General features: G+C 37.3%; 3 protein-coding genes across 5 annotated transcripts in view; 2 read left to right on the forward strand and 1 right to left on the reverse strand.

Moving 5' to 3' along the window:
* The window catches only part of LOC109064757 (CD99 antigen-like protein 2), a 289,995-nt gene that overhangs the window by 238,245 nt on the left and 35,076 nt on the right, over window positions 1-16,674 (reverse strand). The window lies entirely within an intron of this gene.
* LOC109094305 (charged multivesicular body protein 2Bb) overlaps window positions 1-16,674 on the forward strand; it is a 338,419-nt gene that overhangs the window by 231,574 nt on the left and 90,171 nt on the right. The gene's annotated exons all lie outside the window — the stretch shown is intronic.
* On the forward strand, window positions 4,550-15,184 carry LOC109095224 (immunoglobulin superfamily member 10-like). Of its 2 annotated transcripts, none has more exons than XM_042757412.1 (7): window positions 4,550-4,701; window positions 4,892-5,135; window positions 6,439-6,568; window positions 6,852-7,242; window positions 7,477-11,541; window positions 11,668-12,589; window positions 12,863-15,184. In XM_042757412.1, the coding sequence occupies exons 2-7, from the start codon at window positions 4,957-4,959 to the stop codon at window positions 14,769-14,771; spliced, it is 7,596 nt and encodes a 2,531-aa protein (XP_042613346.1). In that variant the 5' UTR covers window positions 4,550-4,701; window positions 4,892-4,956; the 3' UTR covers window positions 14,772-15,184. The 2 variants fall into 2 exon arrangements, with proteins under 2 accessions (XP_042613346.1, XP_042613344.1); XM_042757410.1 differs by having other exon boundaries at window positions 4,922-5,135.

Below are 16,674 nucleotides of genomic sequence, written 5' to 3' on the forward strand. Positions count from 1 at the left end.
TAAAATAAATGCTTATACCCACTAATAATTGATGTTTTTGAATTTATTATTATTTTTTTATTATTATGTAAATGTACAGCTTGACAATATGGTTTAGGACAGATTTTTAAAAAGTAAAACTATATGGATGCTGATTGAACATCGTTTTCATACAAGTATCATGAAGATCTCAATTGCCTGAAACAAAGCTTTTACAACACCTGAAAGGTATTTTCAAAAAGACATCATGCATGCACAAGGTCTTTAGGTCACTTCCATGTCAAAGGAGCTCAGGGAGCACTGGTAACATGTGCTAACCAGGTGGATGGGCCTGCATTGCATACTGTAGATTCATTGTTGAATGGTAGCTACATTCGCTTTCAAAACATTGTCTGGAAAAACAGGTGCAAGCTTTGATGCCTCCATCTAAACCAAAATATTATTAATCCAACACAAGGTTGTTGTTAAAGTGTGTGCACCCCCTTTGTTAATTTTAAATCATACCAACAAAAGACTTTGGTTATAACATTATCAAAGCACATTTGACCTCACAATCTTTAATTATGTCTCAGACATAACAAATTTACAACAAACTTAAAAGTAACATTGTTATTTTTAAAATGTTATGGGGCATTAAATACATGCATACATACATACATACAAACATAACAATAAAATTAAATAAACCTTCCATTTTAATTGCAAACTTGCCAATTTAGACATTTCGCTCATCCTTGTACAAAAACAGTGTAGAATTTACTTGAGAACTATTTTCAGTCAGAAATTACTAGTAACTTTTACAAATAACAAAGAAATGGCAAGTAACACATTGAATTAAACGTGACATTGTGAAGTAGAAAGACTGAAATAGTATTTTCTTGTAAAAAACATAATCTTTTATTACCCCTACAGAAATGTAATGTATAATGATGCAAAATGTAATATGTAATATATGTTAATAATATCTACATTATGATTTTTTCACATGGTATTATATATAGCAACTATATATGTAAACAATATGTATTTTATACGTTTTTACTTTTTTTAAATACATGTCATATATAATGTTTACAACTTATATAATATCAACATGTATTGACGGGTTTTAGTATGAATATACATCTCAAAACATGTATTACATATGCATAATTTGTATGAGCTAAATGCATGTATATCCATTTTTTAATAGGTTAATCCAATTTCTAAGACATTTTATATATTTTACTTATATTTTTTGATGACAATATATTTCATAAATAGAAATTTATGTATATACATGTAAATATACATATGTACATTGAGTATATTAAATTTACATTTAGGTTATACCTTCGAAATAATAAATTTTATAGTGTATACTTATGACCTTTTTTTTTTCACCATTAGTATTTATGCAGTAAAAATGTACACAATATTCCACACATTGCCCCAGAACTTCAGTCATACTGAAGTTTTGAAAATTGAGGTTGACAAATGGTGGGTGATCAAGCGCATTTTCAATAAAAGGCAATGGAGGATGAACTTGCAAGTCTGCTCCAGGTACACTAGCTCATCTGACCATAGCAGAAGTATATTCAAAGACTATTCAGCATGATTGATTTATTGGTTTATTGATATATATATGATGGTTATATATGATATCTATAAAGAAACATATATATATATATATATATATATATATATATAATATATATAAACCAAAAACAAATGAACCACTTAGTTATATCACTTGACATCAGGTTATTTCACTGTGCTTTTCTGCTATTAAATGAATGTCATGTTGAGGTCACAGAACATTAAATAAAAATTAGTTGACCATATTGTGTAAAGACTGTGTAAATGTGCTCTCTAAGATATAAAAAATTAACAATGATTTTATAAATTACTTCATTTATTAATTTTTTTTTTTTTTTCCCTTTGTAACGTTTTACACTAACGAGACTAAAGTGTTTTCTTGGACCCTTGGACCTAAAATTCAGGAAATCATAAATAGTAGTCTTGCCTCTGGAGTTGTACCTCTAAATTTTAAACATGCAATAGTGGAACCATTGATTAAGAAATCAAATTTGGATACCTCGATTCTTGATAATTTTAGACCTATCTCAAAACTTCCGCTCCTTTCCAAAATATTAGAGAAGGTTGTTTTTACACAATTGCAATAATTTTTAAGTCTGCAGGAAGGTTTCAATGCAGGAAGTATTTCAGTCTGGTTTTAAATCATTCCACATCACAGAAAACGGCCCTGTTGAAAGTTTATAATGACCTGTTACCCTGTTACTGGCTACTGACTATGCTGTCCTCATGCTCCTGGATCTTACAGCTGCATCCCTCTCATGTAGTGTCCCTCAGGGTTCCATTCTTGGTCCTGTTTTATTTTCATTATATCTACTTCTGTTAGGGTTCATTTTTAGGAAATGCTGCCTCTCATTTCGTTGTTATGCAGACGATACACAACTTTATCTCCCTTTGAAATGGAAAGATGCAAACTCTATAGCACCATTGTTGGACTGTCTTGAGGAGGTTAGGGCCTGGATGGCTTCACATTTTTTACAATTCAATGAAGAAAAAACAGGAGTCATGTTATTTAGAACTGGCAACACCTGTTACCCTCTTTAGATTGAGTGTTATAAAATCATATGTGAAGCCAAATGTTAAAAACATGGGTGTTATAATGGACAGTGATTTTAAATTTGATAAACAAATTGATTTCGTAATTTAAAAAAGTGATCTATAAATAAACTTTGATTTGATTTGATAGTCTTATTGTGTTTGACAAATAAATAAATGAATTTAATGTAATTTAATTTACATGTAATTTACATTTAAATGTACACTATTGTTCAAACTTGTGAGGTCGGTAAGATAGTTTTTGAAATAAGTCTCTTGTGCTCACAAAGAAATACAGTTAAAACAGTAATTCATCCTTGCTCAATAAAAATGTTAAATTATTTATTTTTAGTCATTCATTAGTTTATAGTATTTTTATTTCTAATACTAATAATATCAATGATTTTATGTTGATAAAACCTCCATAAACAAAAGAAAATGAGAAATAAACTGTGTTGATATGTGATGATCTACCTAACAAAGAAAGTTCCTTTCTTGAAGATGGTGATGACATTTCATTTTGTTTTGGATTCTTGTCTTATCATGATCACAATCTGTGTATGCTCATTACCTTTATTTTCATCACTGAAGATGACTGCATGCACATATTTTCAAACAGGTGTGCTTTCTGCTTGAAATGACATGACGTGATGAATGGAATCTCCCAAGTCAATAACATGGGCAGGAGCTTATGACCTTTGCCCTTGACAGCCCCCTGCTTTTTCTCTAAATGCTTCAGGGTGCCTTGTGAACTCAGGGGACTTCATGAATCAGTTTAGAGTATGCACAGTGTGTGTGTGTGTGTGTGTGTGTGTGTGTGAGAGAGAGAGAGAGAGAGAGAGAGAGAGAGAGAGAGAGAGAGAGAGAGAGAGAGAGAGAAGAGCATAGAGGAGGGGACCAAGGTCTAGGAGGGAAATGACAAGTCTTTGAACTCAGTGTAACCTTTACTTATGTAGAGCCAGAACCTTTAAGAGACAAAACCTCATGAAAAAAGCACAGTGGGAGCATGCAGTAATGTCAAAGCTACCAAACCTAGCATAAACAACATGTTCATGGTTGTAGATACTGGCCAGGATTTTAGCACAGAATTGACATCAACCCTTGTGCTGTGCTGAAAATCCTTCACCTAATTTAGTGTTCTTGGTCAAAAATGACTGCCCTTTTAAAATTTGTTTGTAAATCTCTCCTTATGCTATATCGCCATCTTGGATTCAATCTTTTTGTCAGCTTGTTTTCTTTTAATTAGCACAGGTTTTGTATTTCCTTTAGGATCTAATAGGTTGTAGAACGAAATTATCTAAGCTTATGTGTCACAGTTTTTGAGTAATATATATATATATATATATATATATATATATATATATATATATATATATATATATATATATATGTGGATAATTTAGTTAATGTTCACTCAAAAATAAGCTCAGATCAACAAGGTGATAAAAAGACTGTATCCAATAGGTAATAATGTAGAATAATGAGAATAATAGGGAGGGAGGGGTTACCCGTCAACAGACAGTGTAAGCAAAGTCCAAAGAGTTTTAGTTCAATGCCATAAAAATTAACAAGCGTTTTCTCTCTCCCCCTCTAACATGAGGGTTAATACACTAACTTTTGCCTGGACGGTGAGCTTTTCGGCAGCACTTTGTGTAGTCCAAAACATTACTTTAAGGAACGCGTGCAAAAGGCTCACAGTCTGTCACTCCCCCGAGCCTGCGTTCTGTGCGCAGACGCGTAAACGCGCGCCACCGCCAGCTGAAAGTTCCATTCTCACGTTTCCAACATAAGGCGCAGCTTCACAGCTGGATTGCGCCTCTCAGACACAACCTTTCTTTAAGATTTTAGTCATTTATACTGTTTTACGTTTCCCCTCATCAGAAGACAACCAATTTGATTAATTTTGGATTAAGAAGAGAAACGACAAGAAATAAAAACTTGAAACCTGAATGAAAAAACATTTTGAAACTTTTCATCATCAGTGGAGAATTGCTGCCTGAAGTAAATGGACTATCACATGATCCTTGGAAATGCAGTTTTGAAGGGTGCTGTGGATCAAAATCATGCCGGATTGTAATTGGAATAATCTCCTGTTAACAAAGTTAACATAAGGTTTGTTCTTTCCCATCGCACTTTAATGAAATCTGAGTTCAGGACTGCAGCAGCGCTTCCTAACTTAACTTTTAAGCAATAATTAATTTGTTAGCTGAATCATAAACGTGACATAGGTTTATTAACAATGTGTTATCTTGTGTATTAGAAATCACGTGGAAAATAAAAATAAATATATACACTTTGACAGGGCTGTTTCAGCTGTTGCGTCTTTCTGCAGTTGAAGGTGTTTGCTGCTCTGCTGTGGAGATCAAGATGGGTCACTTTTATGCTCAGGTTATGATTATACTGGTGATGGTAGCACTGCCTGTAGTGGTACGGTGTTGCCCACGGCCATGTGCCTGCCCCCAGCCCACAGAGGTGCACTGCACGTTCCGCTCCTTACTTAAGTTGCCTGCTGGCGTGCCCAAACAGGTGGAGCGGATGAATTTGGGGTAAGAATGACTGTGTCATTAGTTTATTAAGACACTGCTTTTTTCTTTGTCTTCTGATATCAGCTTTCTTAAAACAAATGCACATTACTTTATCACAACAAATGCACATTACTTTAGCACACCCACTTCAAAAATGATTTATCTTGTGAAGATTATCATACAGATCATAATAACATGCTGAAACTGGGTTTTAAGACATTTAATCCAAGGTTTTATCTGTAGGTTAGTGGCAATTTCCCTTGATGGTGTTAAATGCCAGAGATATTTCAACCATTGTATGGGTGACCTTTAACTATACAGGATGTTTAGGAAGGATTTAAGATCATACTTTATTGGAAAGACAGGGGCTAGTTGTGACATATTTCTCTCCAGTGAATATTTCTCAGTCTATATTTGTCTGCAGATGCAGTTCACTGAATAGTTGACACAATGCAACCTGTCATGAGTTATTTTAATAAAATAAAATCAATAAATAGCAAAATGATTATGGTAAAGTCATCATGTAGATTTAAATGAGCAAATACTGAGGAGTTTAGGATTGCATCATAATTGCGGTGATTAACATGTTTCTGACATGTTATATATTTTGCAACAATTATTTTAACCCTAATTGAAGCAGTGTGTAGCTTTTTTATTTCTCAAACAACCCTGTTGGAAGACATACCCATGTACATAGCCTATTCCAGTATGACAATCACAAGATTCACCAGGCTCACTTTTGTGAGATAGTGGTTCAGTGAGCTTGAGGAATCATTTTCTTGTATGAATTGGCCACCATTGAGTCATGACCTTAACCCTACGTTTTTTTTTTTGTTTTTTTTTTTTTTTTTTGGATAGGCAGTGCAAATTGTATATATTTTAACATAAAAACACATAAGACAATTTGCCCTGACCTCAAATGTACAAAAATACAACTGTCCTGGCAAAAAAAGTTCAACCTTTCAGTTATAATCAGCTTAGTTGACCTGAGTATTGTGTTCACTGGTTTACCCAGCGGCAATTACAAAAATATAAGATGATATTCACTATGATGACAGAATTCACTTAACAATTTAAAATATTTAAAAACAATAACTAGGCATGTGAAACCAAACTCCTTTTTTGAGAAAATACATATTTATGTAATTATTTTAATTCAAACCGTATTGATATGTAGCCTTTTGAAAACTATAAAACTAGCCCTGATCTCCCTAATTGAAATTAATCCAATTGATCATTTTTTAATTTTCTTTTTGTAAATCTGCAACATCACTGCATAGTTAACCATCTTATTGACCCGTTCTTATGACCCTTCTTCATTCAGGTTTAATACTATACATAGAATAACTTACAGCTCTTTTGCTGGGTTACGAAAACTGGAGCTTCTTTTAATGCATGGCAATGATGTGCATCAAATTCCTGATGGAACATTCCGTGACCTCATATCCCTGCAGGTACTATCAAATTTTTCCCTTGAGAAATCATCATTTCTGTACATTTTATATATATATATATATATATATATATATATATATATATATATATATATATATATATACTGTATGTCATATTAATAGAACAGCTTTTGCAATAAGATGACATTGAGTTAAAATTGAAAATGTAATATAAACAAATTGATATGTATATATATATATATATATATATATATATATATATATATATATATATATATATATATATATATATATATACAGTCTAATGCATCTTTTCCCCCAGATGCTGAAACTAAGCTATAATAAACTGAAGGTAATTAGCAGACAGACCCTTATGGGTCTCTGGAGTCTCACTAGGTTGCACCTGGATCACAACAGACTTGAGTTCATCCACACTGATGCATTCCAAGGCCTCACTTCTCTTCGCTTTCTCCAACTGGAGGGCAATCAACTTCAGCAGCTCCACCCAGCCACCTTCTCCACTTTCTCTTTTCTTGGACACTTCCCAGTTTCCACCCTGAAGAACCTGTACCTGTCTGATAATTTACTGAGCACTTTGTCACAGAAGATGCTAGCAGGCATGCCCTACCTGGAGAATCTCTCCCTGCATGGGAACCCCTGGACCTGTGACTGTCGCATGAGGTGGTTCAAAGAGTGGAATAAAAATTCACCAGGTATTTATTACCATGATTAACAATCTTGTTGCCGTTAACATTAAAAATAAGATGTTCTCATCAGCTCAGAGGGGAAAAGTAATAGAAATCAGGAACTGTAATTATCATCTCAAAATGATCCTCATAAGATTATATAACTTTTTTTTAATTTATTTATTTATACTGCACTCATAATAGTAACATTAGTTGAAGACCTGTTTCAAATGCTTATCATTTTATTTTTTTGTTTTCCAGGTGTTCTGAAATGTAAGAAGGACAAAGCCTATCCAGATGGCCAGCTATGCCCTATGTGTTTCTCTCCAAAACAACTAAAGAAGAAACAACTCCAGGAGTTGGAGAAACCCACTTGCAATAGTCCCATCATCAGCACGGCTCACAGAGCCATTTCCCAAGAGGACACAGAAAGTGACCTCTTGACGGTTGATGAATTTCGTCAACCCCTAGGCAACATTTCCCTTGGTCTGTCAGATGAACACGGACATCAAGTAGACCTGGAATGTCTTGTCACTGAGCCAAGAGAGCTGACTAGCATAGGCTGGGACTATGTTAACCTGTATCAAATATCAGCAAATGTGACTCTGACGTTAGATTTAAAGTGTGCAATTGACAGGTCCAGTTATGAGAGGTTGTGGAGATTGATTGCATATTACAGTGATGTTCCAGCCCACCTTCGAAGGGAAATTATGTTGAGTAAGGACCCTTACACAAGCTTCAAATATCGGCAAGATGTTGAAAGGGATGCTCTTTACTATACAGGAGTAAAAGCTAACATAGCCGCTGACCCACCCTGGATAATGCAGTCATCAATGGACCTTCAGCTAAACAGACTTCAGTCTACAAGTAAAAGTGTTCGGCTAATTCTCAGCATGTATATGACTGAAGTTATGGAAAAGGAATCTATAAGACAGCAGAGTAGGGGCTGGGCTGTAATCGAGTTCAAGAATGACACTAGAACAATGCAGGCTGCTGTCGTGGGAAGTCCTGCTGAGATAAACTGTTCCATACATAGCTCAGGGAACGAGTCAGTAAAATGGATGCTACCTAATGGCTCTACTTTAAAAACACCTTTTAGCATTGGTGATAACAGGCTTTCAGCATCGAGTGCTGGTCTTCTTGAAATCAAATCTGTGGATCATTCTGATTCAGGAGTGTACTACTGTATTGCACAGGTTTCAGATGACCTTACTATTCTCCCTTTTCGCCTAACAGTGGAGGAATCCTCCAGTCCACCTCCTGGAGGTGAAGGAGTAAAAGAGCCAGTTACAGGATTCACAGGTAGTCCTTTTTTCCTTCCATGTGTTGCCACTGGATCCCCTGATGCTGATATACACTGGATTCTCCCTGATGGTAGCATTGTAAACAAGTGGGTAAACATTTCAAGGATATCTGTTGCTTCAAATGGAACTCTGATTATTCGAAACAGTCAGCTTTCAGACAATGGATACTATAAGTGTGTAGCAGGAAACCAGCATGGGATGGATACTTTGGCCACAAAAGTAATAATATCAAGGCCACCAGGTTTACTCCCATTACAGAAGTACTCAAGTAGCCCTCAACCTGCTGAGGGAGTTTCAACCAAAGTCCTTGTGACAAACAACATGGAGTCATCTGGGGATAATGAACCTGAACAGTTTTTAGAGAAAGTGCTTCCCAGGAAAGTGGATTCACCCAATCGACGGCGGGTCCCAAGCATGGGAATAAGGGGGGGACATCCATTCAGGAATTCCTGGAGACGCCCTGCTACTCCAAGGAGGAGAGTAGGTTCCCCAGTAGTGGATAGGGTTAACACCGTAGAGTCAAGAAGAAAAATGAATGTGTCAAACAACCAAATAGACCCAAAGTACTGGGCTAGCATTTTGTCAAAAGTTCGCAGTGGTGGAACTAGTTCAAAGACAACTACTCCAAACTATGTTCAGACCAGTACAAACAAAATACAGGAGTCAGAGGCTGCCTACAAAACGCAGTCAGAAATTGCTAGCAAGATTGAAGGATCATCTCCAGAAGGTACAACAATAGAGGGCAGGAGGGCACCAGTAAAGGATGTGTTGTACTCAGTCACAATGTCACAGATGCCCATTGAGGCTACTGAGTACAACTTGGATATAAGAGCTCTGAATTCTGAAGACACGAGACATGTTATATACCAGATAGCGGCTCCTGAAACAGATCCAAATTTAGATTTGTTTACAGTTAGCACATATATCACACAACCCACAGTTGGACCACAGATGACCCATTTTACTTTGGGAGATTCAGAGGTTGCAGAAGGGGTTGCAGTGAGCACTTTGTGGAGCACAGCATCATATGGAACCCATTTACAGGAAAACCAAAGCCACACAATGGATGGTGGCATAATTACTAAAGCAATTCAAAAGTCTGACGGCAAAGATGAGGAAGAACACATGGTTTTGCAAAACCCTGAGGATGTGAGACAAGTTTATCAGGGAAGGATGAATCACAGTTTAACATCGACCACAGCAAAAACCTTCTCAGAACCAAGTACAAAAACTCCTGTCCACTCTTTTAATGAATTTCTTACTACAATTAAGGAAGGACCACAGACCCTACAAAAGCACATAACTCAGAAAAAACATAATGTCTCAAAAATTCCACTGCTTCCTACTGTGACACCAACCACCAAACCCACTTCAGGACATAAAACAACCTTCATTAAATCACTTAATGCCTCTTCCTCACATACTAGGAACTCATCCAGTTTGAGGAGGAGGAATGGTGGAAGACGAAGAAAGCCTAATCGAGTTAGAACTAAGACAAACAGTTCTAAATCATCAGTATATGTCACCAATGTCACTCCACAGCCCACTTCGGCTTCAGTTGTGGAGGTTACAAATGGGTTTTCAGTCACTAAGACAACTGCCTCCTCTCAAACTAAAATAGAAACATCTTCATGGGCCAAAAGTGCAGGAGCCACGATGAATACTGCTGTTCCATTAACTGACAGACAACCACCGTCACTAAGCAAAATGATTCATGAAGGGAACACAGATCCTTTACACAGTGGCATGAATAACAAAACACATGAATCCAAATCTCAAGAAAAAGTATCTATGACAAAGGATAGACACTCGTCTGATTCTAAGCCAGCTCAAGAACTTAAAATAGTACCAGTGTCTCCACTAACATTCAGTATTTTTGGAAGGGAACAAGAAAAAGCAACTGTACAGAAAGAAAAAAAATCCACCGTGTCCCCCCACATTCCAAATCCTCCTGTGAAGGCAGACGGTCATGAGTGGTTTACAAGCATGCATATCCCTTCAGCTAAAACATTTAAAGAGACTCAACAGGAAAACATTACTAGAGACCCCAGCTTGATCCCAACACCAGACAACTCTCATGTACAATTAGAAGAACATCCAGGTGCAAGTCCAGATAAAACAAACAACCAACATAACCCCACAGAGACTGTAAACATTCTGTCATACAAAGAGTTTGATGGAAGATTTCCTGTGAGGCCATTCTCTTCATCTTCCCCAAGCACCCAGATTGAAATCCTCAAAAATAATTTGGAAATCCAATATGGTTCAGCAACAGCAGCCACTACAATTTTTGAGGGGGCACAACAGACTTCACAGGTTCCAACAGGCAGCCCCAAAAGCTCTCCAGCATTAGTGGTTGCAACAACAATACCAAGCAGAGTTCCAACTGGTAGCATTCACAACAGAGAAGATTCTTCTTTATCCATGAAACCTTGGGCTCCATCAGAAAATGCTGATGTGGCTCCAGTTACAAAAGAAAACATTCTTGCCACAACAACAACTACAACAGCTCTGAAATCTCTTACAGTACATACCCATATGTTTTACCCAAATACACCCAGTTCTGCAAGTATGCTAGGGGAACTAGACAATGCAAATCACATTCCTGACAGTGACAAACACATTAGTAAGATAGAACATCCAATCACTCAATCTCCTTATAAGTTAGCTAGCATTTCTGAGGAAACAGGGTCTCAAGAATTAGAGAAAAACATCTACAAAAAGACAACTACAAAAACACTCACGACTCAACCCCTTTACTCAACTTCAACAGTATCTTCAAGCAAACAAAAACTTCCTGGTAGGCCAGGTATTCAAGTTAGAGGAAGCTCTTCGGTACATTATCCCACATCAGGAGGATCTCAACAAAGGCTAACAGTAGTGCCTGAGGGTAGAGGCAAGCCTTGGATCACCAGCACAGACATTAGATCAGTAACAGCACATGCTGAGACTGATGCCTATTTGCCTTGTGTGGCTGTGGGGAAACCCAGCCCCTTCCTTTCATGGACTAAAGTATCCACAGGTAGGACAGATATGGTTTATCATTATTTAACAATATTACAATTACATTTATAATACATTGTTGACACATGCATGTTGAAATATATCCTGTTGATACTGTACTAAAATTGTCACTGTTTTCCTGCAGGAGCAAATGTTACACAGAACACCAGGGTTCAAAGATTTGAGGTGTCCTCTAATGGTACACTCATAATCCATAATGTACTTCCTCTGGACCAGGGCCAGTACCTCTGCAGTGTCCAAAACCTGTATGGAGAGGATAAAATTGTAGTTAATCTGATTGTTCTGGCTGAACACCCCAGAGTGCTGCAGCCTCGCTTCAGTGAAGTCACAGCATACCTTGGAGAAACTGTTCAGTTTGAGTGTCAGTCCCAAGGACATCCTCAGCCTCGGATCACCTGGGTCCTACCTGATAGGGAAATAGTACATTCTAGTGGACCTACTCATGGCAATCCTGAGAACAAGGTCTCAGTCTTACCTAATGGCACGCTTCACATGAAATCGGTCAGTCACATGGATCGAGGAATTTATAAATGCATTGCTAGCAATGCAGCTGGTGCTGATACCATATCTGTTAGGTTGACTATTGCGGCCTTGCCACCCATCATTCAGCAACCAAGAAATGAGAATATCACTCTTCCAGAGGGAAGCACTGCCTACTTGAATTGCACTGCCAGGGGTGTCCCTCCTCCTGCCATTGGCTGGATTACCCCTGGTGGAATGCAGCTCCATCCCTCACAGTTTATTAATGGACATAACTTTTTTGTATTCCCTAATGGGACACTCTATGTTCGTAGTCTCTCTCCGACAGATGCAGGGAGGTATGAATGCTCAGTAACCAATGTGGTTGGCACTGCATGGAGGGCCATTATTTTGACTGTGAGGAAGTCCGTAATATACTCAAGAGCCAAGATTACATTTTCTTCGCCTCAAAAAACAGATGTGGTCTATGGAGGCAGGTTGCACCTGGACTGTATTGCGTCAGGGAATCCAGAACCCAGGATCATCTGGAGGACTCCATCCAAAAAGCTTGTGGATGCTCACTACAGGTAATATAAACACTTCACTGAAGCACATCTCCTTTGCAGGAAAGTATATTCTGGGGTTTATACACTTCAGAAAAATGTGCATGTAGCTACTGTCTTCCTTTTTTCCCTTTCTTGCTACTTAAAGCATGTGGCTAGAAACGTTTCATAAATTTGTATCCTGTTTTGATTGATGAGACATGTGACCATTTGCATGCAAATCTAACACTAACTGCTCCTATTAAAGAAGTGCACAGCAATAAAAATAATAATTATTTTTATGATTTTATATTTCAGTTATGATCAAAGGATCAAAGTGTCTGCCAATGGTACGCTATCCATCGTCTCTGTGACAGAGAAAGATGAAGGTGAATATCTCTGTGTTGTCCGCAACAAAATCGGGGATGATTTTGTGCCCTTTAAGGTCAGCGTCATGGCAAAACCTGCTAAAATTGAGCAGAAGACAGAGGCTGATAGGAAGGTGATGTATGGAGGAAACCTAAAGGTTGACTGTGTGGCATCTGGACTACCTGACCCTAAAATCCAGTGGGCACTGCCTGATGGCACCATGATCAACAGTGTCATGAAGTCTGAACGTAATGTTGGCAGTCGTAGTCACAGGTATGTTGTCTTTGACAATGGAACCCTCTTCTTCAATGAAGTAGGGATGCATGAAGAAGGTGACTATACTTGTTATGCTGAGAACCAAGTTGGAAAAGATGAGATGAAAGTGCATGTAAAAGTAGTTGCAGATGTTCCTGTGATTGCGAATAAGACAAATAATGTCATCAGGGTCCTGTACGGAGAATCTGTCTCTCTGCAATGCAGTGCCAAGGGTGAGCCAACACCTCTTATATTGTGGTTTTCACCCACTAATAGAGCCATAACTTCAGGTTCAGACAAGTATTTTATACACGAAAATGGGACTTTAGTAATTCAGAAAGTTCAGCGATTCGATGGTGGGAACTATATATGTCTTGCCAGGAACAGTGCAGGGCAGGATCGCAAAGTGACCAGAGTAGAAATCCTTGTCTCTCCACCTGCGATTAATGGCCTCATAGGCACTACAAACTCAATGAGGGTGTCTAGTTTGAGAGATCAGCGGAAACTGATTGACTGTGAAACTACTGGTATCCCTGTTCCACGTGTCACATGGGTTCTTCCAGAAAATGTTGTTCTCCCTGCACCATATTATGGCAGTCGAATGACAGTACATCGCAATGGCACTTTGGATATCCGTTCAGTGAGAATGACCGATGCAGGCCAGTTAGCCTGCATTGCTCGTAATGAGGGAGGTGAAACAAAGCTTGTTGTTCAGCTTGATGTAACAGATATTTTAGAGAAGCCAAAACTTAAGAGTCCTAAAATGGAGTCGCTCTTACTGACTGTAGGCAGGACCATTAACCTTAACTGTTCATTTGAGGGGTCACCTACCCCACAGCTGACTTGGATCCTTCTAAATGGCTCCCCTCTGTTGAGTGGTGCACAATTCAATAAATTCCTCCACAAATCAGATGGGACTTTGGTCATTAGTAACCCTGCTCTCTCAGAGGCAGGCACATATCGTTGTTTGGGACGCAATGCTGCAGGAATGGTTGAAAGAACTGTTACATTAATGCCAGGGCACAAGCCAGAGATCAATAATAGGTACAACTCACCTATTAGTATCATGAATGGGCAGAGTTTACATCTGCACTGCTTGTCAAACACTGACTCTGTCCGCCTCGCCTGGACCCTGCCGAGCGGGATGGTCTTAAACCGATCTCAAAGGGCAGGCCGTTATGCTGTTCTTCCCAATGGAACCCTCTCAATCCAACAGGCCTCTTTCCATGACAGAGGATCATACACCTGCAGGGCCTCAAATGAATATGGAAGCTCCTTGCTAACTGTCCCAGTTATCATAATTGCATATCCACCCCGGGTCACTAGCGGTCCAGCTCCTGCCACCTATGCTAAGCGAGGAGTAGCAGTACAACTTAACTGTGTGGCCACTGGTATCCCCAAAGCAGAAGTTGCATGGGAGACCCCAGACCGAACACAGCTTATTGTCAGCCCCCAGCCACGGCTGATTGGGAACAAGTACCTCCATCCTCAGGGTTCCTTAATCATCCAGAATCCTACAATAAGAGATGCTGGATTATACAGATGCACAGCCAGAAATGTGGTTGGGGTTGACTCAAAAAGTACATACCTTTATGTGTACTAAAAAACACAGGACATCTACTCTTCATATGCCCAAGGAACTGCGATGTTGAGCTGGAACACAGCTTAATAGCAATAACATTTGTCAATGTGAAATATAGAAAGGAATCAGCCCATTACATTGTATTTTATTAAAGTTTGCAAGTAAAACATTGTGCAATGTCAAAAGATACTATTCTTCAAAAGCTTGGTATGGGATTCATGTAATGTAACCAACCTTCTGATATTACAAGGCATCTTTCTACTTTTTCTTTTTTGACAATGACAGCTTATGTCTAAATGTATAAATGAATTAAAATATATATATTTGTAGCCATGATGAAAAATATAAATGTTATATTCTGACTTTCAAAGCTGATAATTCAGAATATTTCACAAATCAGGGATAAAATTATTTTAATAATGCATCAAATAAAATAAAAAAAATCTAATTATTCAAAACAATCAAATGTAATTATCAATCAAATGTAATTTTTTTTGAATGAATCACACATTCCAAAAATTACTTTTTTTTTTCCAGTTTTACATTCACAGATTCTCATTCCACTCTCAAGACGTAATAGCAAATCAGGTACAAAGTTGCCTACAATAGCTTTCTTGTATGATTTTTGTAACTGCATAGATCTGTTTTAAAATGTTCATACCTATATGTCCAGTTGTAACATTTATAAATTATTTGTTTTTTGAAAACTAATGTATTTCTATTTTGCATATTTTTTAATAAAGATGACTTTTAATAAATAACCAAAGTTTCATGTCAGCCATTCTAATACAGATGACACAGATGCTACACATGAAGAACACATGTGTACATATGTGCTTTAGAGAAATAGGTTAGAAAGGTAAATGTTTTGTCAGGAGAGTGATGGAAAGAGAATTTCCTCTGGGGGAGTTATTAAACTGTCATGAGAATGTGTTACAGAGAAATGAAACATCAAGGATTTAAGGGGGTGATTACTTTTTTAGATTCTATATTTACAACAAGCACATAATCCTGCCTCTGGGTGGAAGTCCGATAAAAATGTAGCACATTACGATGATCTTAACAATCTGAGTAAACAAAGACCTTCAATCAATTTCCACAACAATCTGCTATAAAATAGAAATATGTATATGTATATTCTTCAAATAAAAACTTTGTGCCCAACAATATGAACAACACGATGGTAGTTATAAAAAAAAATTGGAAACTATGATGTAACTGAGGTTTACACAGACATGATGAAAGCACAGAGTAAACTGAGCCCTCGTGTGATTTATGGTTTTTAGATTACAACAACATACATATTTTGAGAAGCTAGTCACTAAATGACCTCTATATACATTTTCTCTGTGGGTAAACATTTGTAACTGAAAACATATTTGCATCTGTCACACTACGTAATGCACCTTCATTTGTTACCATGCATAGCTTCAAATCATCAAATTCACACTTACTAACTACAGCAGGATTATTAATATTAAAAATCACACAAAACTGTGTGAAATCGGTGTGGAAAGCAGGAAAAACTTTGATCCAACAACAAAAAAACAGAGAATGTGGAAGAAGTCGAATAATCCTTATTGGATCGATTATGACTTTGAAACAACTTATGGCACCTTATTACACAGCACAAGTAATGACAAATTTTAAGAATGCTAAACTGTTAAAATGAGACATAGTTTTTGTCCAGTGCCATATGTTGATGGGTGTAAAAGTATATGGTTTGTCTAAATGTCAGCATCACTTAAGCCATGACTTGTATTGTTAGAACTTATATAATTTATATATATAATATTAATTTACAGTAATGGTTAAAATACACATATTTAGAGTGAATCAGAATTCAATCAGATATCTCGCTCAGTTGAGAACATATGAAGAGAGAAAGATCATTCAGAAGGGAAGACCTCAATATACTGTGACT

The sequence above is a fragment of the Cyprinus carpio genome, chromosome A1 (assembly GCF_018340385.1).
Source record: "Cyprinus carpio isolate SPL01 chromosome A1, ASM1834038v1, whole genome shotgun sequence".
In the NCBI taxonomy this organism is placed as follows: Eukaryota; Metazoa; Chordata; class Actinopteri; order Cypriniformes; family Cyprinidae; genus Cyprinus; species Cyprinus carpio.

Bases quoted from the DNA above. Each gene is read 5' to 3' on its own strand.
- LOC109095224 (XM_042757412.1), top strand. From the start codon at position 4,957: ATGGGTCACTTTTATGCTCAGGTTATGATTATACTGGTGATGGTAGCA. The intron at 5,136-6,438 runs GTAAGAATGACT...TTCTTCATTCAG, and splicing joins GTGGAGCGGATGAATTTGGG to GTTTAATACTATACATAGAA. The intron at 11,542-11,667 runs GTAGGACAGATA...GTTTTCCTGCAG, and splicing joins ATGGACTAAAGTATCCACAG to GAGCAAATGTTACACAGAAC.